Source organism: Apus apus, chromosome 7 (assembly GCF_020740795.1).
Source record: "Apus apus isolate bApuApu2 chromosome 7, bApuApu2.pri.cur, whole genome shotgun sequence".
In the NCBI taxonomy this organism is placed as follows: domain Eukaryota; kingdom Metazoa; phylum Chordata; class Aves; order Apodiformes; family Apodidae; genus Apus; species Apus apus.
In genome coordinates, this window is record NC_067288.1 from 20,559,229 (window position 1) to 20,577,937 (window position 18,709).

General features: G+C 46.0%; 1 protein-coding gene across 14 annotated transcripts in view; it reads left to right on the forward strand.

The window, feature by feature from the left end:
* Window positions 1–18,709, forward strand: part of PTPRF (protein tyrosine phosphatase receptor type F) — a 382,606-nt gene that overhangs the window by 292,052 nt on the left and 71,845 nt on the right. For all 14 annotated transcript variants that reach the window (XM_051624854.1, XM_051624859.1, XM_051624865.1 and 11 more), the window contains one exon: window positions 16,330–16,599. In XM_051624854.1, the coding sequence (XP_051480814.1) occupies window positions 16,330–16,599 (270 nt within the window). The remainder of the gene's footprint in view (window positions 1–16,329; window positions 16,600–18,709) is intronic.

Genomic DNA, 18,709 nt, shown 5'->3' on the forward strand with positions numbered 1-18,709 from the left:
GTGTGATGTGGCCTATTGCTCAAAGAATGGCACAAGATCTTGGATCCATGTTGGATTTGACTCACGTCTGGAAATCAGTTTTTGCTGTTTATATGGTGTTACGTAAAATGCTGAACTATGGGCAGAATTTGAATTCCTTTCCCTTGAACTCCTTAACTTTGTGTCATAGTTATTTTAACTGGGATTGAGGAGTGCTTAATCCTCTTAGTATAAACTCACCTTTGGTGGAGTAGTATAAAACTGGTCATACTCTGATGAATGAGAGCTGCTCAGCTATAGGTGAGCTGATACTTATGCCTCTGCTTTGGAATGTGTATCTTTAAAACCTGAGCAGCTTTTTGTAGATGTCCTAATCCATTTTACATGCATCAGTGATTGAGCCTCCGAGTATTAATGGCTCACACTGGGAACCTGCTGGAAATTAGCTGCAATTCATGTAAAGTGATTTTTCTAAGAGTTATGCTGTGTTGCCGGTTAAAAACTGTTTTCAACATACCAGAAGAACAAGGTTTTACATTAGGACAGTCTCCTGCCGGTTTTCTTTCTGTACATAAAAAGTATTTGAGTTAGCTTGGAGAGAAGAAAGGGCTAAATTCCCTGTACACTTTCTGTTAATTTCAGCAGGAAAAAAAAAAATGTGCTGCTGCGTATGAAACTGTATAACCACAGCCACTGGCAAGGAACCCCAGGGAAATGTAGTTATGGATTTTCCCAAGAAGAGAAAGAAGATTCTTGTGCTGATGCAACCCATTGTTTGTTAGGAAGTTAGAGCCAGATTTTATTTCCACGTAGTAAATGAACTATCTAATAATAAAATCTCATCTTCATTTCTTCCTTCTTCTGTTTTGAAGAAAAAAAATACAGTCTGAAAATCATATATGCTTTGTTTAGTATGGAAAGAGGACATGGGAATGATTAAGTCTTCACCTGCTGTGTGTTTGCTTCTAGGGGTGTCTTCTGGCATTGTTTTCTTTGCTTATTCTGGGGGACTGCTTTTTCATTTTTTGCAGCACAGTTTGGATTATAGGAGTCTTTGGAAGACTGAAGTATCCAATTAAGCATATTCAGAAGATGAAGCTGTATCTGTGCAGTGGAATCACTCTTTTCACTCTCACAGTGTAATTAAGGATGATTTTAAATTCCCTGTATTCTTGCAAGTTCAGTTTTTCAGGCAAGCTGTACTAAAACTCATCCCAAATTGTCACTTTGCGCTCAAAGGAAAGGGATCCTAGTTACCAGGTCAGCTGTTGTTGCACAGGTTTGTGTGGATGCTCAGCCATTTTGCTGCAGTATTTGGGATGCTTTTTCTTACTGTGACATGCTCAGACTCTCAATGTTCTGTTTTCTATAGAGGTGTGGCTGAAAAAAGGCACAGGAGCCTCAAGAGGTAGAAAAACCTCCTCTTAACAACTTTCCAGTTTCTTATTAATGAACACTCTTTACTTAGCAAGGGAATCCTGTAGGACTGAGGTGTGTGCTGAATTTTACACTTGCCTTGCTGCTCAGCAAGGTTTATCTGTCCTGTTTGGGCTAGGCATGGGCTGTGGATGGTCTGCACATGTGAGAGAATCCTGATGTTCACCGAAGAAAGTGTGTTCTTAGGCATATGCTTTGCTCTTAGCTGTCATTTTTTTACACATAAATTTTTGGAACAAGCCTTTTTATTGCACTTAATCTTTACGATATCAGTCTTCAGCCTGTGTGATCTTGATAAAGCCTTTCTGTATATTTAAGACAGGATGCCCTATAAATTAATATCAGATGAAACTCACTGTGCATGCTAGGTCGTAGATGGTATTTCTGTTTACAGTTTCTGGTAGCAGATGTTATAAAAAAAAATACCATACTGTTACTATATTAGTTAATTACTTCAAAAAGTTATTGAAGCCAAGAAAAATACAGGCAGGGGAAAAAAATGAAAATTTCTCACTTTCTCAAGTCCAGGAGGCAGAATTAAAGAATCCTTTTTTTTTTTTTTTCATGTGGTAGTCCTACAGTTGTCATTAGACAGATCAGTGACTTCCAATAGGGTCTTCAGAAAGTGCCTGCATCTTTACTAGAAAAAACATTAATTAATGCTAAGTTACAGTGGAAATTAAGTGTGTCGGCTACACCACCAGTGCATGGTGGTTTCATAATGATTACCCTCATTGTGGTGTATACCCAAGAAGCTGGGCACTTTCTGGGAAAGCATGGCTGAGTACTGAGCAGCAGTACTATATTCCACCCTGTGTCATTCTCAGGACTGCTTATGCCTGCTCTCATTTACAGGCTATTTTTTTTTTATAGTTCAAATGTTTGTTTGCCTCTAGACTCTTGGGGTTTATGGTTTTGATCATGTCCTCCCCTTTCCTAGCCTCCCAGGTAATCCTCTCTCAGTGTGCTGTGTTAGAAAGCACAGGCTCATTAGCTTTTCTATCATACTTTTCATGATAACAAAGAAAGATGCTGGATGCTGAGGAGGAGTATCCAGGCACTACTCAGGGCTTCCTATATCAATGAAAGAACAGGAGGAGGAAGGAGCAGGCTACACCAGTGTCTTGTCTCTGAATCCTTTAGAGCCAGCACTTCTGCACAGATGGACTTCATTAAAAGTTAAAACATTTCCACACCAGGGATTTGTAAAGGAAAATGGATGCATTTTCCTTGAAGCTATTATTTTCATCTTGCTAAGTGTGCTGGAAAGCAACCCACATAAGCCTTCTCCTGCTGGACTGACAGGTCTATCTGTCTGCTGCTGCAGAGCTGGGATGGGGATGGGGACAAGTGCTGGGAGCTAGCTGCCTCCCAGTGCTGCTCTTCAGCCCTCCATGCATGGAGGGCTGCAGAAAACATCCCAGATCATTAGAGGAGCAAGGGCAGACTGAAAGCAAAAGTGTGGTGCATGCCAGGGCAAGGTGGAGATCTGGGGCATAGCAGGGACTTCAAAGGGAGCACGGTGGAATATTCGTGTCCCACCCTTACAGAAAAAGTATGCTTGCCAGTACTAGTCTGGATGTCATTACCAACATGAAGGACCACTCATCTGTTTGTGATCCATGGTTACATGTACCACTGTACATCCTAACAATTATTAGATTTGGGACTTGATGGTGCTGCAGGGAGAAAGGAAGGGAATAGAAACATATGGAAGATGTGATTCTAGTAATCCAGAGAGCTTAATGTCTAATTTAGCTGCAAAAATCAAAGAAGTTGATTCAAGACATATAAGAAATTGATTGAAGAGTAGAAGGCAGTTTGAACCTAGTGCGGAGAAAAAAAATAGGTGATGTCATTTTGTCATGCTCACTGAGGTTATAGTATAATTGCTCTGATTCACCTGCACTATTGGGTTTTTATGAACACATTTCACTCTTCATTTGCCTACGAAGAGACAAAGAGAAGCGTTTTCAGCCAAAAGACTTGTGTAGGTGGTGGCCTGTGTGGTGCTCCCCCCGATTAAAGGCATTGTTACTTGACTCCATATATGAAAAGTTTTTTCTGCCCTTTTCTTTCTTCTGCACATAGCATTCTTTTTTTCTTATATCAGTGAAGCAGATGAGCAGGAAGACTGTGCATGAGAATATCCTTATTAATACACTGTGGAGTTCACTAGGTGTGTTTCCCAGTGCTGCTTACAGCAGTGAGCAATGCAGATGATATTAGAATAGCACTTACTGGAGCATTGGCTGCATAATTCCCATGAAATGTGAAATCTGCTGCCTAGATTTCACTTCCTCAGTGCTGTACGCCTTTTCAGGCCCTCAAGGCATGGTCCAGTGGGGCCAGTGCAGTGAGTTCCCTCACCCAAAATGCTACACATGCTGTGGAGAAGCCATCTGCACAGCTGCTTTTAAAAAAAGGCCATTTAAAACTGAATTGCCCCTCTGTCCTCAAATTGCAAACTAGTAAATCAGACTGCAGTATATAGAAATTGTAGTACTGCAAAAATCTGTGCTCTCTTTTTGTGTTTTTTGAAAAGCCAGGCTAGTATTTCATTTGGCCGTAGGGGAACATGCTTGGAGTCTGAAGTTTTATTTGCCAAGTTTCACTAATGAGCCATCATCCAAAATGAAATGACGATCGTGGCTCCATCCCTAGGAGCGATTCTCTGGCCTCCACAGGGTTTTACACTCGGGGACTTGGCTGTAGCTGAGGCTCAGACACAGAGGGAGCTCACCGGAATGGCTACCTGCGGCTGTATTGTGCTTTACTGCAGTGGAGACCTTGTGTAAATAATAATAATTCTGAATGATTGGCATGGGCCTGGAGCAACAAAACTTGAAGCCTTTAAAAAAGGACATTTTTTGCTTATGTAATATTAAAACAGCTAAAATAGCAACACCAGTCAAAGCTTGAGGGTATTGCCTGGAGAAGAGTAAAAGCTGAGGACAGTGGTCAGTCAGTAATCAACCTGGGGATTTCTGAAAAATTACTAAATAACAGGGAATACATTTGCTTACAACCCAGCTATATGCACACTTCTGGCACTGTGGTCCATAAAACCTGCCTCTTGTTAGGGCTGATGGAGGTGAAGTTACTTGACCAGAAAGGGGCACTGCCAGTGCTTGAGCACCTGGCCACGAACCCAAGACAAGCAGAGACTGGAGAGACTTGTGAGGGAAATGCCTGGATGACAGGTAATACAAGCAGGCAGTTGAATCAGACCAGATGACCCAGACTGCTTCTTCAGACAGATGTCTGCCCTGGACCATCAGAAGAAACGAAACCAGGCTGCTATAGAGGCCACAGAGTAACTACCTCTCAGCAGTTGGTACATGGCTGAGGAGGGTTATGGGTCTGAAGGGCCATAATCTCCCTGTGCAGTCCTGAACTCAAAATAGCGCAACATGAAGCAATGACACTTTCATGAAGAAAGTGCATTTGTTTTTACAGGATTTCAATATTTTTAACTTCATTTCCTCTGCCCCTGGGTGCTGCTGTAGCCAAAGTCAGAGCCCCTGTGGTTTGGGCAGATGGACCTTGGCCAGCTGTAAGCCAACTGGAGGTGAGCACAGCCAGCACGGCCAGAGCTGGGTGGCTCTTGGCACCAGCAGACGTTTGCTGCTCAGTCAGCACTGTGACTCATGCTGCTGCCACTGTGTCTCCTGGTACTGGAGCTGGCTGGTGTCAGAGCCAGAGAGGCACTCAGAGGCTTCCACCAAATTTTCCCCATATACTACTATGAATATTTTTGTCTTGTTTTCTCATGGGGTGAAGTATGTTCACCACCGGTGTTTCTGAGAGCGTTTTGCTGTGCCATAATGATTATAATGATCACAGTTGAATAAATAGTCGTTCTTTGTCCTTCTAGCACATTTCCTCTAAAGACTTCAATGTGCCTTATAGAATTCAAATAAATAAGCTTAACAGTTGTATTCCTTGCAAAGTCCTTTGACGGTTAAAAGTGCATTGCAAGGCTCAAGTACAATTATTTGTAAAATGACCTTTATGGAAAATAGAAGGAGAGTGGCTGGTGGCTCAATGCATGAGAAACACAGAAATGGACTTAGAAACCTGTTTCCCTCTCTTCTTAACAGGACCTGCATAGATGTCTGTGGAACAATTAAGCCTGCACATCTGTGCGGACTAAATGGCCGATCCCTCCCTTTCCATATCCACTTGTGCAAAGGGTTAGGAAATCCATCTCTGGTGCTCTGAGATTTTCTGCTCTTAATTGGATTCATGCATGCATGTGTGTGCACTACGAATGGGAAAGGATGGTTGAGCGCCCTGAGCATCATGTCTGTCTCTCTAGGATGGAATATACTCATCACTGTGGCATGAGAACATTCAATTGTTCATTGCATGAAATGGGAGGTTGTCTTATTCTTGTGTAATCCAGCATAAAAAAGACAATCTCTCCTTTTGTTCCTCTATACCTCTAAAAGCTTTGAAGGATAAAATTTTATTTATGTGAAGTCCTTGAGACACAAGATGTGCTTTTGGAGATAAGCAGGAACAGGTTCATTGCCCTCTGGGTTTTTGTTAACCTCTCTGTCTTTTGGATTCCAAAGTGTCAGGGTTTGCCTTTATACTAATGTCTTGCATAGCACCAGAGTGTTTTCAGCACAGGACAGATGCTGGCAGTTCTCAGCAGAATTGCAGGGCCAGTTGGGATAATGAACTTTCTTATTGCTTTCAGTAAAGTATTAGCTTTACACTCTGAAAGCTTTAGAAATGTGCTTCTTTGTTTGAGCTAGTGATCTAAACTCTTAGATCTGTGCATTTGTATCCTGGCCACAGCACCCTGCCTTGTTTCAGGGAGCTAATGCCCAAGAATACACAAAAGCAGAGACTTCCATAAACGCAAATTCATGCTTCCTGCAACAAGCTGCTGTGGTTAGAGTATTGCTGCTGCTGCATAAGATGAGAATGACTGTGGCAGGGTAAAAGCCAAATTAAATCAGCATGGGAATTTCTGCCTGCAGAAGCACTGGAGCCATCTGACAGTCAGAGCTGGCAGACGTGTCTCTGATACGGCCTCGCTCTTTGCTTCTTTTCTGTTTCAACTTGGATCTCGAAAGGAGCCCCATTTTTACCTTCTCTAGTTTACTATCTGGTGTTATTTCTGATGTGACTTGATTTTGTCTCGCACACAGACTGGCGTGTTTAAGTGAGTTGCCAGGCAGCTCAGGTTTGTGGGAGCACGCTAGCGTGCTTAGTGAGCCGTGGTATTCTGCTGTGCAGGGGATGCTCTGGGTAACCCCAGCCCTGAATCTTCTGTCCCACCATAGGGGGCAGATCTTATTTGCTCTTACTGCTCAGAGTAATTTGTTTTGTACAAAAACAGAGAACCTGTTGGTAAAATATGCTTCTTAGCTTAGGAGTGACATGGATAGAGAACTGGAGATAAGGGAGCATGTGAACGGGATCTGGAAGGAGATAAAACTCAATTTACCATTTACCAGGTTTATCTCAGATAAAGCAGCAGCTGTTTAAGCATTAAGTAAAGGGAAAAGAGAGAGAACTTTCTGCCCAGGTGTTCCCTCTTGCCTTACAGCTGTTCCAAAATAGCCTGCTACTGTTTTTTATTCCCCATAAGACACTAATATAATAAGAGATTAAGAGATAATCCAGCAATTAGCAACAAATAGCAGGCCCCAAATTTGTTCCTGTTTGACAGACCAGAAAGTAATCTGTTTGAATTAGTGTGTTTCACATGTCTCCTCACCTTTCCAAGTCTAATCTGAAGTGTCAACACGTGAGAAAAGCCACTGCCAGAGCCTACTTCTGTCCATGCACACTGATGTAGTGCAATCCCTGCCAGGCTCCCCAGAACAAAGCTCCTGGCTGTTCCCAGCTGCAGCAACACCCCTCTACCTGCCTGTGGGCAGATCAAGTGGCACTGCAGCAAGTGCCCATGGTGTGGCTGGTGGCTGTCAGTGCTTTCCAAGGGCAGGGGCAGGCTCTGCAGCTGCTACACTTGGGCAGCAGGGATGGGTGTTTCAGTAGCTGTTTCACCATCATCTCCCAGACTTACTCCCTTCACCATCTTCTTGCCATTCAGCCACACAGTCCCAAAGGGTGCAAGCAGGTTGGTCCACACTTGCAGCACTTGGAGTTTGTGTTGCCCTATTGTGATGTTAGTTCTGCTTTCCAGAAATGCAGCTGTTCACAGGAATGCCTGGTTTGCCAGAAGCATTGTCCTTCCTGGGCAAGGGCAGGAAACAAATCCTCTCTGTTGGCAAGAGCTGAGCAGAAGGCTGAAGCCCTTTGCTGTCTGCTGAGGCCATGCAGAAGTGATACGCTCCATTAGATTAGGAAATAAAGTGGTGGCTTGGGAGCAGCAATAAAGAGGTTCCCTCCCATTGCAGGGTCTCACTGGATTAAATGAGCCTTATGTTAATGTTTTGTGGACCAAGAGGTAAATCCCCTGTCTGAAGCAGGCCAGAGGAAACCTGACCTTAAGCAAGGACAGTTTGTTTTGAGGATGTCTGGGTGGCGGTCCTTGCTGGACGTGGCCCTCTCTTATGGGCCAGTTCAGCTCCAAGTTGGCTGGTTCTGTTCCCCTGGTACCAGTTCAACTGAAGAAATAAACAACTGTTTTGCTGTTCTCCTGCAAGCTCAATTGCACTTCTTAGGTCACTGTTGTAGCTGTTATTGGCAGTTTGTTGCCTGAATTGTACCATGTCAGTGTTGGTTAAAATCCTGTCCTCTAATCACTGGAAATGGCTGACTGTACTGTTGCACTGTATAATGCCACATGCTGTTCTCTAATTTACAGTGTTTCTGCTGGAAAGCAAATTCCTCCCCCCACCTTCTCCTTCCCCCATCAAAAATGTGACTCATAAGCAGTCTTTAAGTATCAAATCCACTTCTGTATTCTCTCAGCGAGGGTTCGATTACAGCTGATACACCACAGATCTGTAGCTGGAGTGAGGTCACTCCTGCTAGAGAAATACTATCTCCTTTGTCTATAAGGAAAATGCAACTAACCTTCTACTGTCTCTCCTGCAGGAACAAAAACTGGGACCTGCTCATTTCTGTCTGGGTGTTTTTGTCCTCCTGATTTCTTTTCCATCTCTCACTCACAGCACAGTGTACCAATAAGGCTTTCCTGAAACTGAGCCCAGCTGAGACTGCGCATGTCTGTCACTTGCCTAATACCTCTCTGCTGCATTTAGCTCTTTGTTTGGAGAGGGGGAGCAGCTCTTCATGGTAGAAGATTTTCCGTTCACCACTTGGAACATTTCTTTCATAATTGATAAAATTCAGATCTACGTATATGCTCTTCCCAGTGTATGGTCAATGGGTTTAATGTGCCTTTGCCATCATCTCTGTAGCTGGAGTGGGTGTGTAGGAGCGTGTCAGTCTGTGTGATGGCTGGAGTTCCCTTGCTCTGTGCGTGTGCATAAGTGTTTTGCACATGTAAACACGTCTGTGCTTCCAGCATCTGGCCCAGCGTGGGGCTGCCCGTGAGGCACCCTTCATGTGAGTATGTGTGGGGCGTGCGTTCCCCTCCGCCCTGCCTCAAGGAGCAGTGAGCTGGTCAGGGAGGCCGAGGGGCCAGCCTTGCTCCAGGCCAGAGCAGTGCGAGCGTGGCACACTCTTGTCCACGACACGGAGTGGTTTGTGTGCATGGTGGGAAGTCACAGCTGACCTCTGTAGTCTTGTCTTGTCGTTTCAGTGGTGTGCGGACAGATGAAGCTTGGCCTGTTTTTACTCTCTGTGTTTTTCCTTGTCTTTTTTTATTCCCTCCTCATCTTCATCGCACTCTGCCATCAAACAAAACAAACTTTCATCTCTCAGATCAGCGAGAAGGTTGGTCCTTTTCACTTCTTATCCATCTACAGTACGCCACGTCAGATGGGACTTTTCCAGTAGGGAGAGGAGAGCCATTCCCCAAAGGGAAGGGGACCCTACAGACTCTGGCTCCCTTCCAGGCACGGCCACAGTGTGCCTGACGAAATCTGCTTACTGTTTGCTGTGACTCTGGTGATGGCATTGATACTTAGCTCGCATGCCTTTGTTGCTTGAGATTTAGAATGCACTGAATGTGTTTTGCATGCAAATACCAGCCAGGCCAGTTTTGTTCAAAGGTAGGGTGGGAAGAAGTGCACGTTACTGTATGTGGGGTCCTGCTCTAACCGACTACCTGTGCTAGATGCCAGTCTTAATACCTCTAAACTGCTGCTGCTAGCTTGGCCAGAGATCAAGAGCAGTCTTTGAAAACAGAGATCAGAATGATCTCCAGTCTCCTTGCAAGCTGCTAGGGAGAGCAGGTTCCTCAGTTTCTCCTGTAGCTTTGAAAGTTTCAACTTTCTCCAGAGGCAAAAAGCTTAATTTTTATCTCAGCTGGAGAAGAATCCAGCATGCTGCCCTCCCATGCCACAGGGCAGCAGGGACAACTGGCTGCGATATGCAGTGCCCTCGTGCTTCCCTACTCCTCAGCCGTCCCCACTCTGGGGGTGGCCAGTTCTCCATGCTTGGACAAAAGCCTTGGCATGAGCAGGTCTGCCTCTCCTTTCTTCACTGAGGCTGAGTCTTTTTCTTGCTGGCAAGAGAGCAGGGGGCTTTGGCAGTGGGCCCAGCCTTGCCTAGATGGCTCAGGGAGGCCTGTGGCAACGTGTGCAGGAGCTCATAGCCACAAAGCAAGACCTGATTTGTGCTTTGCACTGCTCTGTTCTGCTGCCCTCAGAGAGCCAGAGGTGAATAAAGGACAACAGTGGAAGGTGACTCCAGCTTTTAAATTAAATCCAGCTTCAGACCTAGCTTGAGGCACTCATGATTTTGCTCTGTGGAAAGCTAGTGCTTTTGGCAGAAGTCCTGAGCTAGTTTCCAGAGATGCCTCCTTCACTGAACAGGTACCATGCCAGTCCGTCTCTCCAGACATGCTGCAGGAAGGGGATGCTCACAGCAGCTTCCCAGCCCGGCACTGCTCCCGGATGACATAGGGAAGAGACCCTGGCTCCTCTCACACATGCCATCAGGCAGCTGCATGAGTTGATCTTACAATCATCACTGGAACGAGTTTTAACAAGTTGTCATAGCAGTTGTTCCAGTACACTGACTTTGCTCCCGTTTCTTTCCCTGCAACGTGCCCTCAATTAGATTATACTGAGGCACGGGGCCCTTGTTGTTTACCCTCTAAAAATAGATTTTGTAGAGGATAAAATTACCTGAGCCCAAGACAGTGATGAAAAATGAGAACAAGGAAGAAAGGAGACTGAATTAAAGCCAAGGCCCAAAGCCTTCCAGATTTCAGTGAATTTGGAGCACCGCTGTGATTGCTCAGGCACCTCTGGAGAATAAACCTTTGACAGGGCACTTAAAGGTTTTAGCCGCATGGTTTAGCTGAGGGGAGGCAGCTGACAATGGATATAAGCCAACAGGAGTGGATAATTTCTCATTGTTTGTGTCAGCCCCTCCTTCCTACCCCACCAAAAATGCCCACGTACACAAATATTTAATGTGAAGCCAGAAATTAGTTTCTAAATATTCCATTGGGATTTGCCATGCTTATAATTTGTTTGGCTCTGATAATTACATCTTACATTTTTCCAGCTTTACTTAAAACAGTGTACTGCTCACCCATGCATTTAATTATTGCTCTGTGACTGCTACAAGGTTATTTATTAACGAGTGATTTTATCTTGATACAGTGGATCTTTTCTCTTATTCTCCTCCTTAATATTGTGTTATTTTCATCAGAGAAATTTCAGAGACTGAATGCAAATTGCATAGCTCCACAATCTTGCTCTCCCTTACTTTGCTATTAGTATGTCAGTATGCTGAATGCTGATGTGTCCCCAGTGCTGCACCGCTGTAATGATGTATCCTCTTTTATATGTGGTTGTCAGCGCAAATAATTAGACCTAAAAGTTATAGCTGAAATATAATCCAAAAATGGCAAGGCCCTGTTTTGGAAATTGTCTATAAAATGTCAGTACTCAAGGATGCATTGGGAGCATAAATAGTACAGCATTGTTTGAGCACAAGATTAGACTGTAAATGCATTTTTTCTGGTTCCAATTTTTCCTCTCCTGCTGTTGATTCTGTCAATAGATTGTGAGACTCCACCAACTTGCTTTCTCTTTGAAGTCCTTCCTTAAAATGATAGCACTAGGGAGAGATGAAAGGTGTCTACAGATGAGTAAACCATGCAGACTGATGATCATGTTTGGAGATGTCTCCTAAGCTCACTCCTTCCTGACTCTAAGCAGGTGGTTCCTGAGGAAGGCAGGAGTTTCAGTCAGGGTAACAAATTGACAAGGGCAAGAACACACCCCACGCACCACACCGAGGATCCTCCAGTTCATCTGGATGGAGTAATGAAATCTGACAGTCTCACCTTCTCAAAGATGTGCCCCTGCACAGAAGGTTAGAGCAGAGCCTTCCAACTTGTCTTGCTGGGAGCCAGGTTGCTCCTTCAGAGCAGATGGGACCTGAGACTGCTGTTCCTTCCTTTGTGCGGAGAAAAGCAAAAGGGAGAGATTGTCAGGACAGAGGTACAGGACTGGGATTGCCTCAGAGAGGAGTGGAGAATTGTGCAGAGCACAGGCACAGCTCTCCATCTCCATGGGGCAGCACTTAGGAGCCTGTGAGGAGGGTGTCGGAAGGGGGAGGATGGATCCCAAAGTTAGGTGCCAGGTAGGCATGGTGGGAAGGAAGCCCAGACAAAAGAGCAGGCAAGTAGAGATCCCTGCATCTCTGCAAGCCAGAGGGAGGGGTATTAGCATTGTCATTTGTTCAGCGGTACTGTGGCCAAGACAGCCAGCAGGGAAAAGTGATTTGGTTTCCTTTTCCCTAGCAGCACCACATGGATTTGGAAGCATGGGCAGTCCTCCTGGCATTGTTGTGTTTCCAGCAGAGCCTTGTTGTGTGCCAGCAGTGCCTCAGCGTGTGAGAGAGGGGCTAATAGTACTGGCCTGTGAGCCCTGATCACTCCTGCCCAGAGCCTACAACTCTTGCAGACAGCAGCAGGGGGGGAGGGCTCCCTAGTTCTGCAAAGGGGTAACATCAGAGGGAACCTGAGACATGAGGAAACAGCTGCTCCCATGGTGAAAGGAGCAGGGCAGTCGATTCATGCTCTTTGCTCTCTAGGCAAGGATCATGCATGTTAATGCATGCTGAATTATTAACATTTCTCAATCTCAACCTTTATGCCTGTTGTGTTGCCTGCTCCCCTCCTTCCTCCCCATGGTCCCCCCAGTGAGCAGGAAACCAGTCTCTGTCCTTTCTCCCTGTCCTGTGGGATCCAGAGCACAGGCTCAGATTGCACTGCACCACTCATCACTCCAAGGTTTCACTTCACTTCCCAGGAAATGTTCTTTACAGGGAGGTGTGCTGAATAGCGGAGCAGCACAGAGCCCTTATGATGCCTATTCTTGGGATGAATGACAATGAATCTCATTTTTGACAGTCTGCTGGTTTAACTAAACCTCTGAATTATACTATTGTCCATTGAAATCATTTTAATATTCACAGCAATTTTCCCTGTGCTGTTCTTGCAAAACCTCCAAACCACCTCCTCTGATCTTTATCTAGAAAGAAGATTAAAAAAAAAATTTCAAATTCTTGTCAAGAAAATTGTAATAAAAAGAGAACTTTCATTGCAGCAATAAATGAAGAACAACAAAAAATTCTGGAGCACTTAAGGTAGCATCATGGGCTGTGCTAGCCCATGTGATTTGACTTGTAAATTGGACAGAAATTAGAGGAATGCTGCTTTTTGAGGAGTTATACTGATTTAAATTATTACTAGACTCTTATGCTAGAAAAGCAAGCAACTTAAATTGCTGGCTTGAGCCTGAGGAATGTGTTGATGGTGCTCCGCAAGCTGCTGTGAGAGCTCTGCCAGCTCTCACTAATGCTAACTGACAGCATCTCCCCTTCTCCCTCCGTATGGACTGGGATGAGAAGCTGCCAATTATCCCCAAGAAGATGGGAGGCTGGTGGAGCCCGTCCTGTCCCTTGCACACGCCCCTGCCAGAATATCATCAGGGCCAGATCTCTACCAAAGGCATTGCTGACCCCCTCCTATTTCCCTTGTTGGGAGCTGAACCCTACACGTGGCATCCATTTTTAGCAGCTCTGCTGGTGTGCTAACAAGGGGATGCTGGCTGAGCTGTTGTGGGTCACAAAAAGACACCACAGAGGCCTGTTTAATTGCTGGTCTGTTGCCAGGCTTGAGAGCCGAGGCCGCACACGGCTTCCTGGCACGCCACAGGCTGCGGTGTGCCGGAGACGTGACCTGTGTCAAGGTGGTGACACCACAGCCTGCCCACCCTCTTGTATGGTATGATCTGCAGGAGAGATTTCCTTACCATTCATCCCTTCCCTAGGCACACGAACATATCAACCACCTCCACTGCTCCCCTGTGGGCAGGACAGGGGAGAGACACTTGTGAAGGGGCACAGCCCTTCCCTTCACCCTGCAAAGCACTCCTGAGGGAACCCCTTCCCCTTTGAAGTGCATCTGTGCTGCCCACAGGGGAGCAGGGGATGGTGGGCTGCCAGCTTCGCCGGGGAGAGGTGGCATCTGTAGAATGTGTCAAGGGGACATGGCACTGATGGGGCTTGGCAAGGCCCCAGGAGCACCCTGAAAGCAGTGCTGAACAAGGGGACACAGTGCAAGGTGCAGGGGAGTCTGTAGTGGCCTGTGCTGCCTCTGGTCTTACCAGGGCTGGGAGTCAAAATCTGTTTGTACACGCTGGGCTCTGACCTTCCTGCATGGTCTCTTATCCTCCAGGCTCGTCTTCCCATGTCCCTGTATGTGAGTACCTGTGCACCTTCCTTCTCCCTGTCCTGCCCTCACACCGCTTTCTCTCTGACTCTGTAGTGGCCTCCAGTGCCTGCCAGCCTGTTTGTGTGGTGCATGTGCATGAGTGCTTTGCACACCTATGGCTTTATCCTCAAAGTTTTTGCTCTTTTTTATTTTAGTACAGTGTGGGTGGGTTTGGTCCTTGGATGGGGACAGAATTCAAAGAGCTTCTACCTGAAATAATTCAACACCATATTCATTGGAAAACGAAACCTGACTCCTAACGAATGGTGCTGGGATGCTTTGGTTGGAAATACACGCCATCATCTTAAACCATTGCCATGTCCATCAGGTTAACTGTATTCTCATAACTGCGTAGCACTTGAGTACACTTTCAGTTTTGTCTCATTTGGGGAGCACTGCCCCATCAGTCAGGTAACGCCTCACTGGCAATTGCTTATGTAGTTACTGATTTAAGACTTAGTAATTGATTAAAAGAAACAACCAGCAAGACTTTGGATTTAGACATTTAAAAAAAAAAAGTAAAGCAAGTTATCCTTCCCGTGGTGGGTAAGGAGCTAGTGAACCCTGTTTTGTCACCAAGACAATGCGTAGTACACACACAATGTTGGCAGTATTGTGTAATTTGTCACAAAATCTTAGCTCTGTTTTACATGCTAACGTGGGGGTTTCTGTGTTCAGTCTATTTCTGCAAGCCTGTTGGTTTGGGGATGAATCATCAAAGAGAGCACTAGTGAAATTTGATTTGGGTAGTCAGCTTGGCAAGCAGAGCTGACACCTCTGCGGCAGGCCGGGCTGTCAGCAGCTTTACCGTCTGCAGAGACACCGGGGCAGCAGGAGCCAGGCCAGCAGAGCCGTGTCCCCCCGGACCCCCTAGCGCCGTGGGGCCAGTCATGTCTGCAGCACATTGTGAGCTGGCATCTCTCAGGCTTCTGCCCAGTTTTCACCATCCCCCAGCACTGTGGCTGCTCCTCCAGCCTCATGCTCTGATGGAGGAGCGTAATTGGCAGGGAGAGGCTTCTTGGGAGCCAGTCAGTCATGAACCCAGCCAATGCTCTGGTTGGTTCTGGTTGGAACCCAGCCTTCCTGGTTGGAGGAGGCTAGAGGAGAGCAGGGATGCTGGGTAAGACACGTTTGAGCAGTTTCCCTTTTTAACTACAGACTAAAATGAGCTTGCCCAGAGGAGACAAAGATTTACCGAGCACAGTTGTTTCTCTACCCTTGCTTAAATAGGCCCATAACACTAACCCTGAAGAAGAGGCCCCATTTCTCAGTGTCATTTTCCTGACGGGAATGCATATGGCAGGCATCTTTAGAGCTTTATTGTAGCTGAGAGTTGCTTACAAATAAGTCTTGAATTAAATGCCCAGCAAGGGATTGATATGAAGAAAAGCTGTGCAATGAAATAAGGAGGAATACATCTCCCAAAGTGCTGCCACAAAGGTGGGGAGGGTTCTGCCAGACCAGCTCTCTTCTGTCAAAATGGATATGATCTCACATTTGTCAGGATTAGTTCTCTCCTGCCCAGCAAGATGATCTGTTCAAACCCTGACAATGTCATGTAGCTCTGGTGACTATTTTTTCTGAGCCAAGATAGAACCTGAATTACATTTTGAAAGGAATTATATTTTATTTAGCAGCACATGGGCTAATTCAGAAAGAAACCTTTCTGCTGCTCCTGCCCAAACCCTGCGAGGTTTAGGGGATGAGTTGCTTTACTCTAGAGCTAGTAAATTGAGCAGGTAATTCCATTTTGCAGAGCTTCAGTGGGCCCTGCATAGATAGAGTGTGTGACTGGCATTTGTGCATGCTCTCTAATTAGAGGAATGTTATTTAAATGGAGGAATGTTTCATGTTAGTAATATGATTTCAAAAGGCTATGTTTGGAGGGAATGGATTGAGCCATCCCTTAATGAGTTCTTCTAATAAAATGCCAGTGGCTAAGGAAGGAGAGCAAAGTGTGTGCAATTTGACAAAGCAGTGAACAGCTTCTGCACTTCATTTTATCTGTCCCAAGGGATAGACAGGCAAAAACGTTGAACCCCCCTCATGTACCCCTGCAGTGCAGAGGAGTTCTGTCTGCTGGTTCTGTCACCCTACTAGCTGTCTCCTCCTTGTTGCAGTGCGGCGTGTTGCTCCTCGATTTTCCATCCCTCCGAGCAACCACGAGGTGATGCCTGGGGGGAGTGTGAACCTCACGTGCGTGGCAGTAGGTGCTCCGATGCCTTACGTGAAATGGATGGCTGGTGTGGAGGAACTGACCAAAGAGGATGAGATGCCTGTTGGTAGGCACGTCCTGGAGCTGAATAACATCATGCAGTCTGCCAACTACACCTGTGTGGCCATGTCTTCCCTCGGCATGATCGAAGCAACAGCCCAGATCACTGTCAAAGGTAAGGTGGTGGTGGTGCACCTGGTTGGGTTTCAAACATGTAGCCCTTTGTCAAAGGGTTTTTGGCCATAGCCAACTTACTACAGTCTGCTGTGACTCTTTCATCTTGCAAGTGAGGTTCCCAAACCCACAACTTTGGTTTTTTCCTGGTCACAATGTATTTGCTTTGGAGGTTGTGTCCTCTCTCCCTACATGTGGCATGATGGGAGGCAGGCTTGTGTCCCTCTTATGCCACAGAGGAACTTTGTTGAGTCTGCCCTCATCCCAGCAATTTCTGGCTTGTTCCATGCATCAGCAGGATCAGCACATCGGCAGGCCACGGGGCTGTCCTGGGGCAGGGGTCTGTGGATGTCTGCAGTCAGAGAGAGCTTTTTGCACAGAGATCTCCTCTTGCAGTAAGGGCAGGACAAGAAGGTTAATCCCAGCAATGTGAAGTGTCTGTGGGCTTCACCAGAGTGAGCATCCTCACTGCCCTGCCGGGAGCAGCTGTATGCATTCATTTTAAAATTGTTGCATATTCCTCTGTTGGTTCTCTTTTTTCCCTTACTGCTCTGCCTCTTTCCCTTTCTATTCTTGCTGCCCTTAAGGCAGGCTTCCTGCCTGTCTTTCACAGCTAGCTTTGCCCTGAAGAGAACGTTATTGCTGACCGTCAGCAGCCCACCCAGACAGCTACCTAACGGGAAGCTGAAGTGTATATGTCCTTCCTTTTCTATCTGGAGCCAAGCAGGTCCACACTATCCCTTGCCTCTGCTCCTAGCAGTTGATTTGTAGCTCAGATTTCCAGATACGTCATCTTTTGAGTCTGTTCTGGCAGGCCCCTCCTGCGCTCTGGTCACCTTTAGCACCAAGTGCCTGCTTGAACGAATCACAGAATTGACTGTTAGCCCTCTCTGACCTGGAGATTAACAGCAAATTCTCTTTTCCCTGGTGCTAGTCAGAGGATGCTTTTAACCTTAGCCACACACTGCTCTCGTTACTCACAGTGCCTGCTAGTCAGTACCTTTTCCAGCCCCAATTTTCTTACACAGTACAATGGTTGCTTTGGTTATAGTACATACCCAAGAGTGTAGAGAAGGAAGAGGCATGATGGGGAGGTCATCTGGATGTGGAGAAAGGTGGAAACTGCACCATTGCATTGGTTGTTCTCAGTATTACCTCCTTGTAACTGGGGTGACACTGCCTTTCTCCCTCTTTGGCTGATGTGATGCCCACTGCTGCCCCAGGACTTGAGAGGCCCTTAGGACAGGGACCAGTCCACTCAGCTTGTTTAGCCCATTGCCTTCCTCCTTGTTTTTACATCTGCCTTTTCTGGATATCTTACTGCCTCTTTCCATAACTTCTCCAACCTGTGTTGCTTCTCCTGTGCTTGCTGGCAAGTAGACCATTTGCAGGGCCAACAGGAGAGGCAAGATAACACAGAGCTGATTGCAGTAATCCCATTGAAGGTACCAGGCCTGCCCCTTGCTCACACGCATACTGCACACCCAGGAGCTGGCAAGAGTCAAGCTTGCATCTCTACAAAGGAAAGGATGGATTAATGTAATCTGTCCCTGAAAGCCTGAGGGGGACAGCCAGTTTCTTGGATGCTCTAGGAAATGTGTTGCTTCAGGATGTATTATTGGGCGGGATGCATTTGTTTTCCCCCAGTACTGCATGGGTAGTGGTGTGTCTGGTTGTGGGTTGCACGCTCTTCCCTCCTGTACCAGTTCAGCTCTCACTGATTTGCTCAGTATTCATGTTGCAGTAGCACTGGAAAAGACATCCTTCCTGGCACTTGGAGCAGACATGCTCCTGTGCTAAAGAGCATGCCCTCCTCAGCCGAACCATGTGGAAACTGGAAACCTGATGGCTCTGCCAAAGAATGAAGTACTTGGGTATCTTAATTTGGGTTGAGCATTTTTCCTAGCTCCTCGTCAAGCACAGCTGCATTACAAGTCACTAATGACTTTAACTAGAGTGTTTCGTAGGAGGTTTAAACTTACTGTAGACTTTAATTCAGTCATTGTCTTAAAGTATTTGTGTACTCTGCAAATATCTCTAACACACATTCATTCTCTTCCTTTGTTCTTTTGGTAAAATGGGAAGTCTGGAAATGTTTTTTTGCAGTAGTT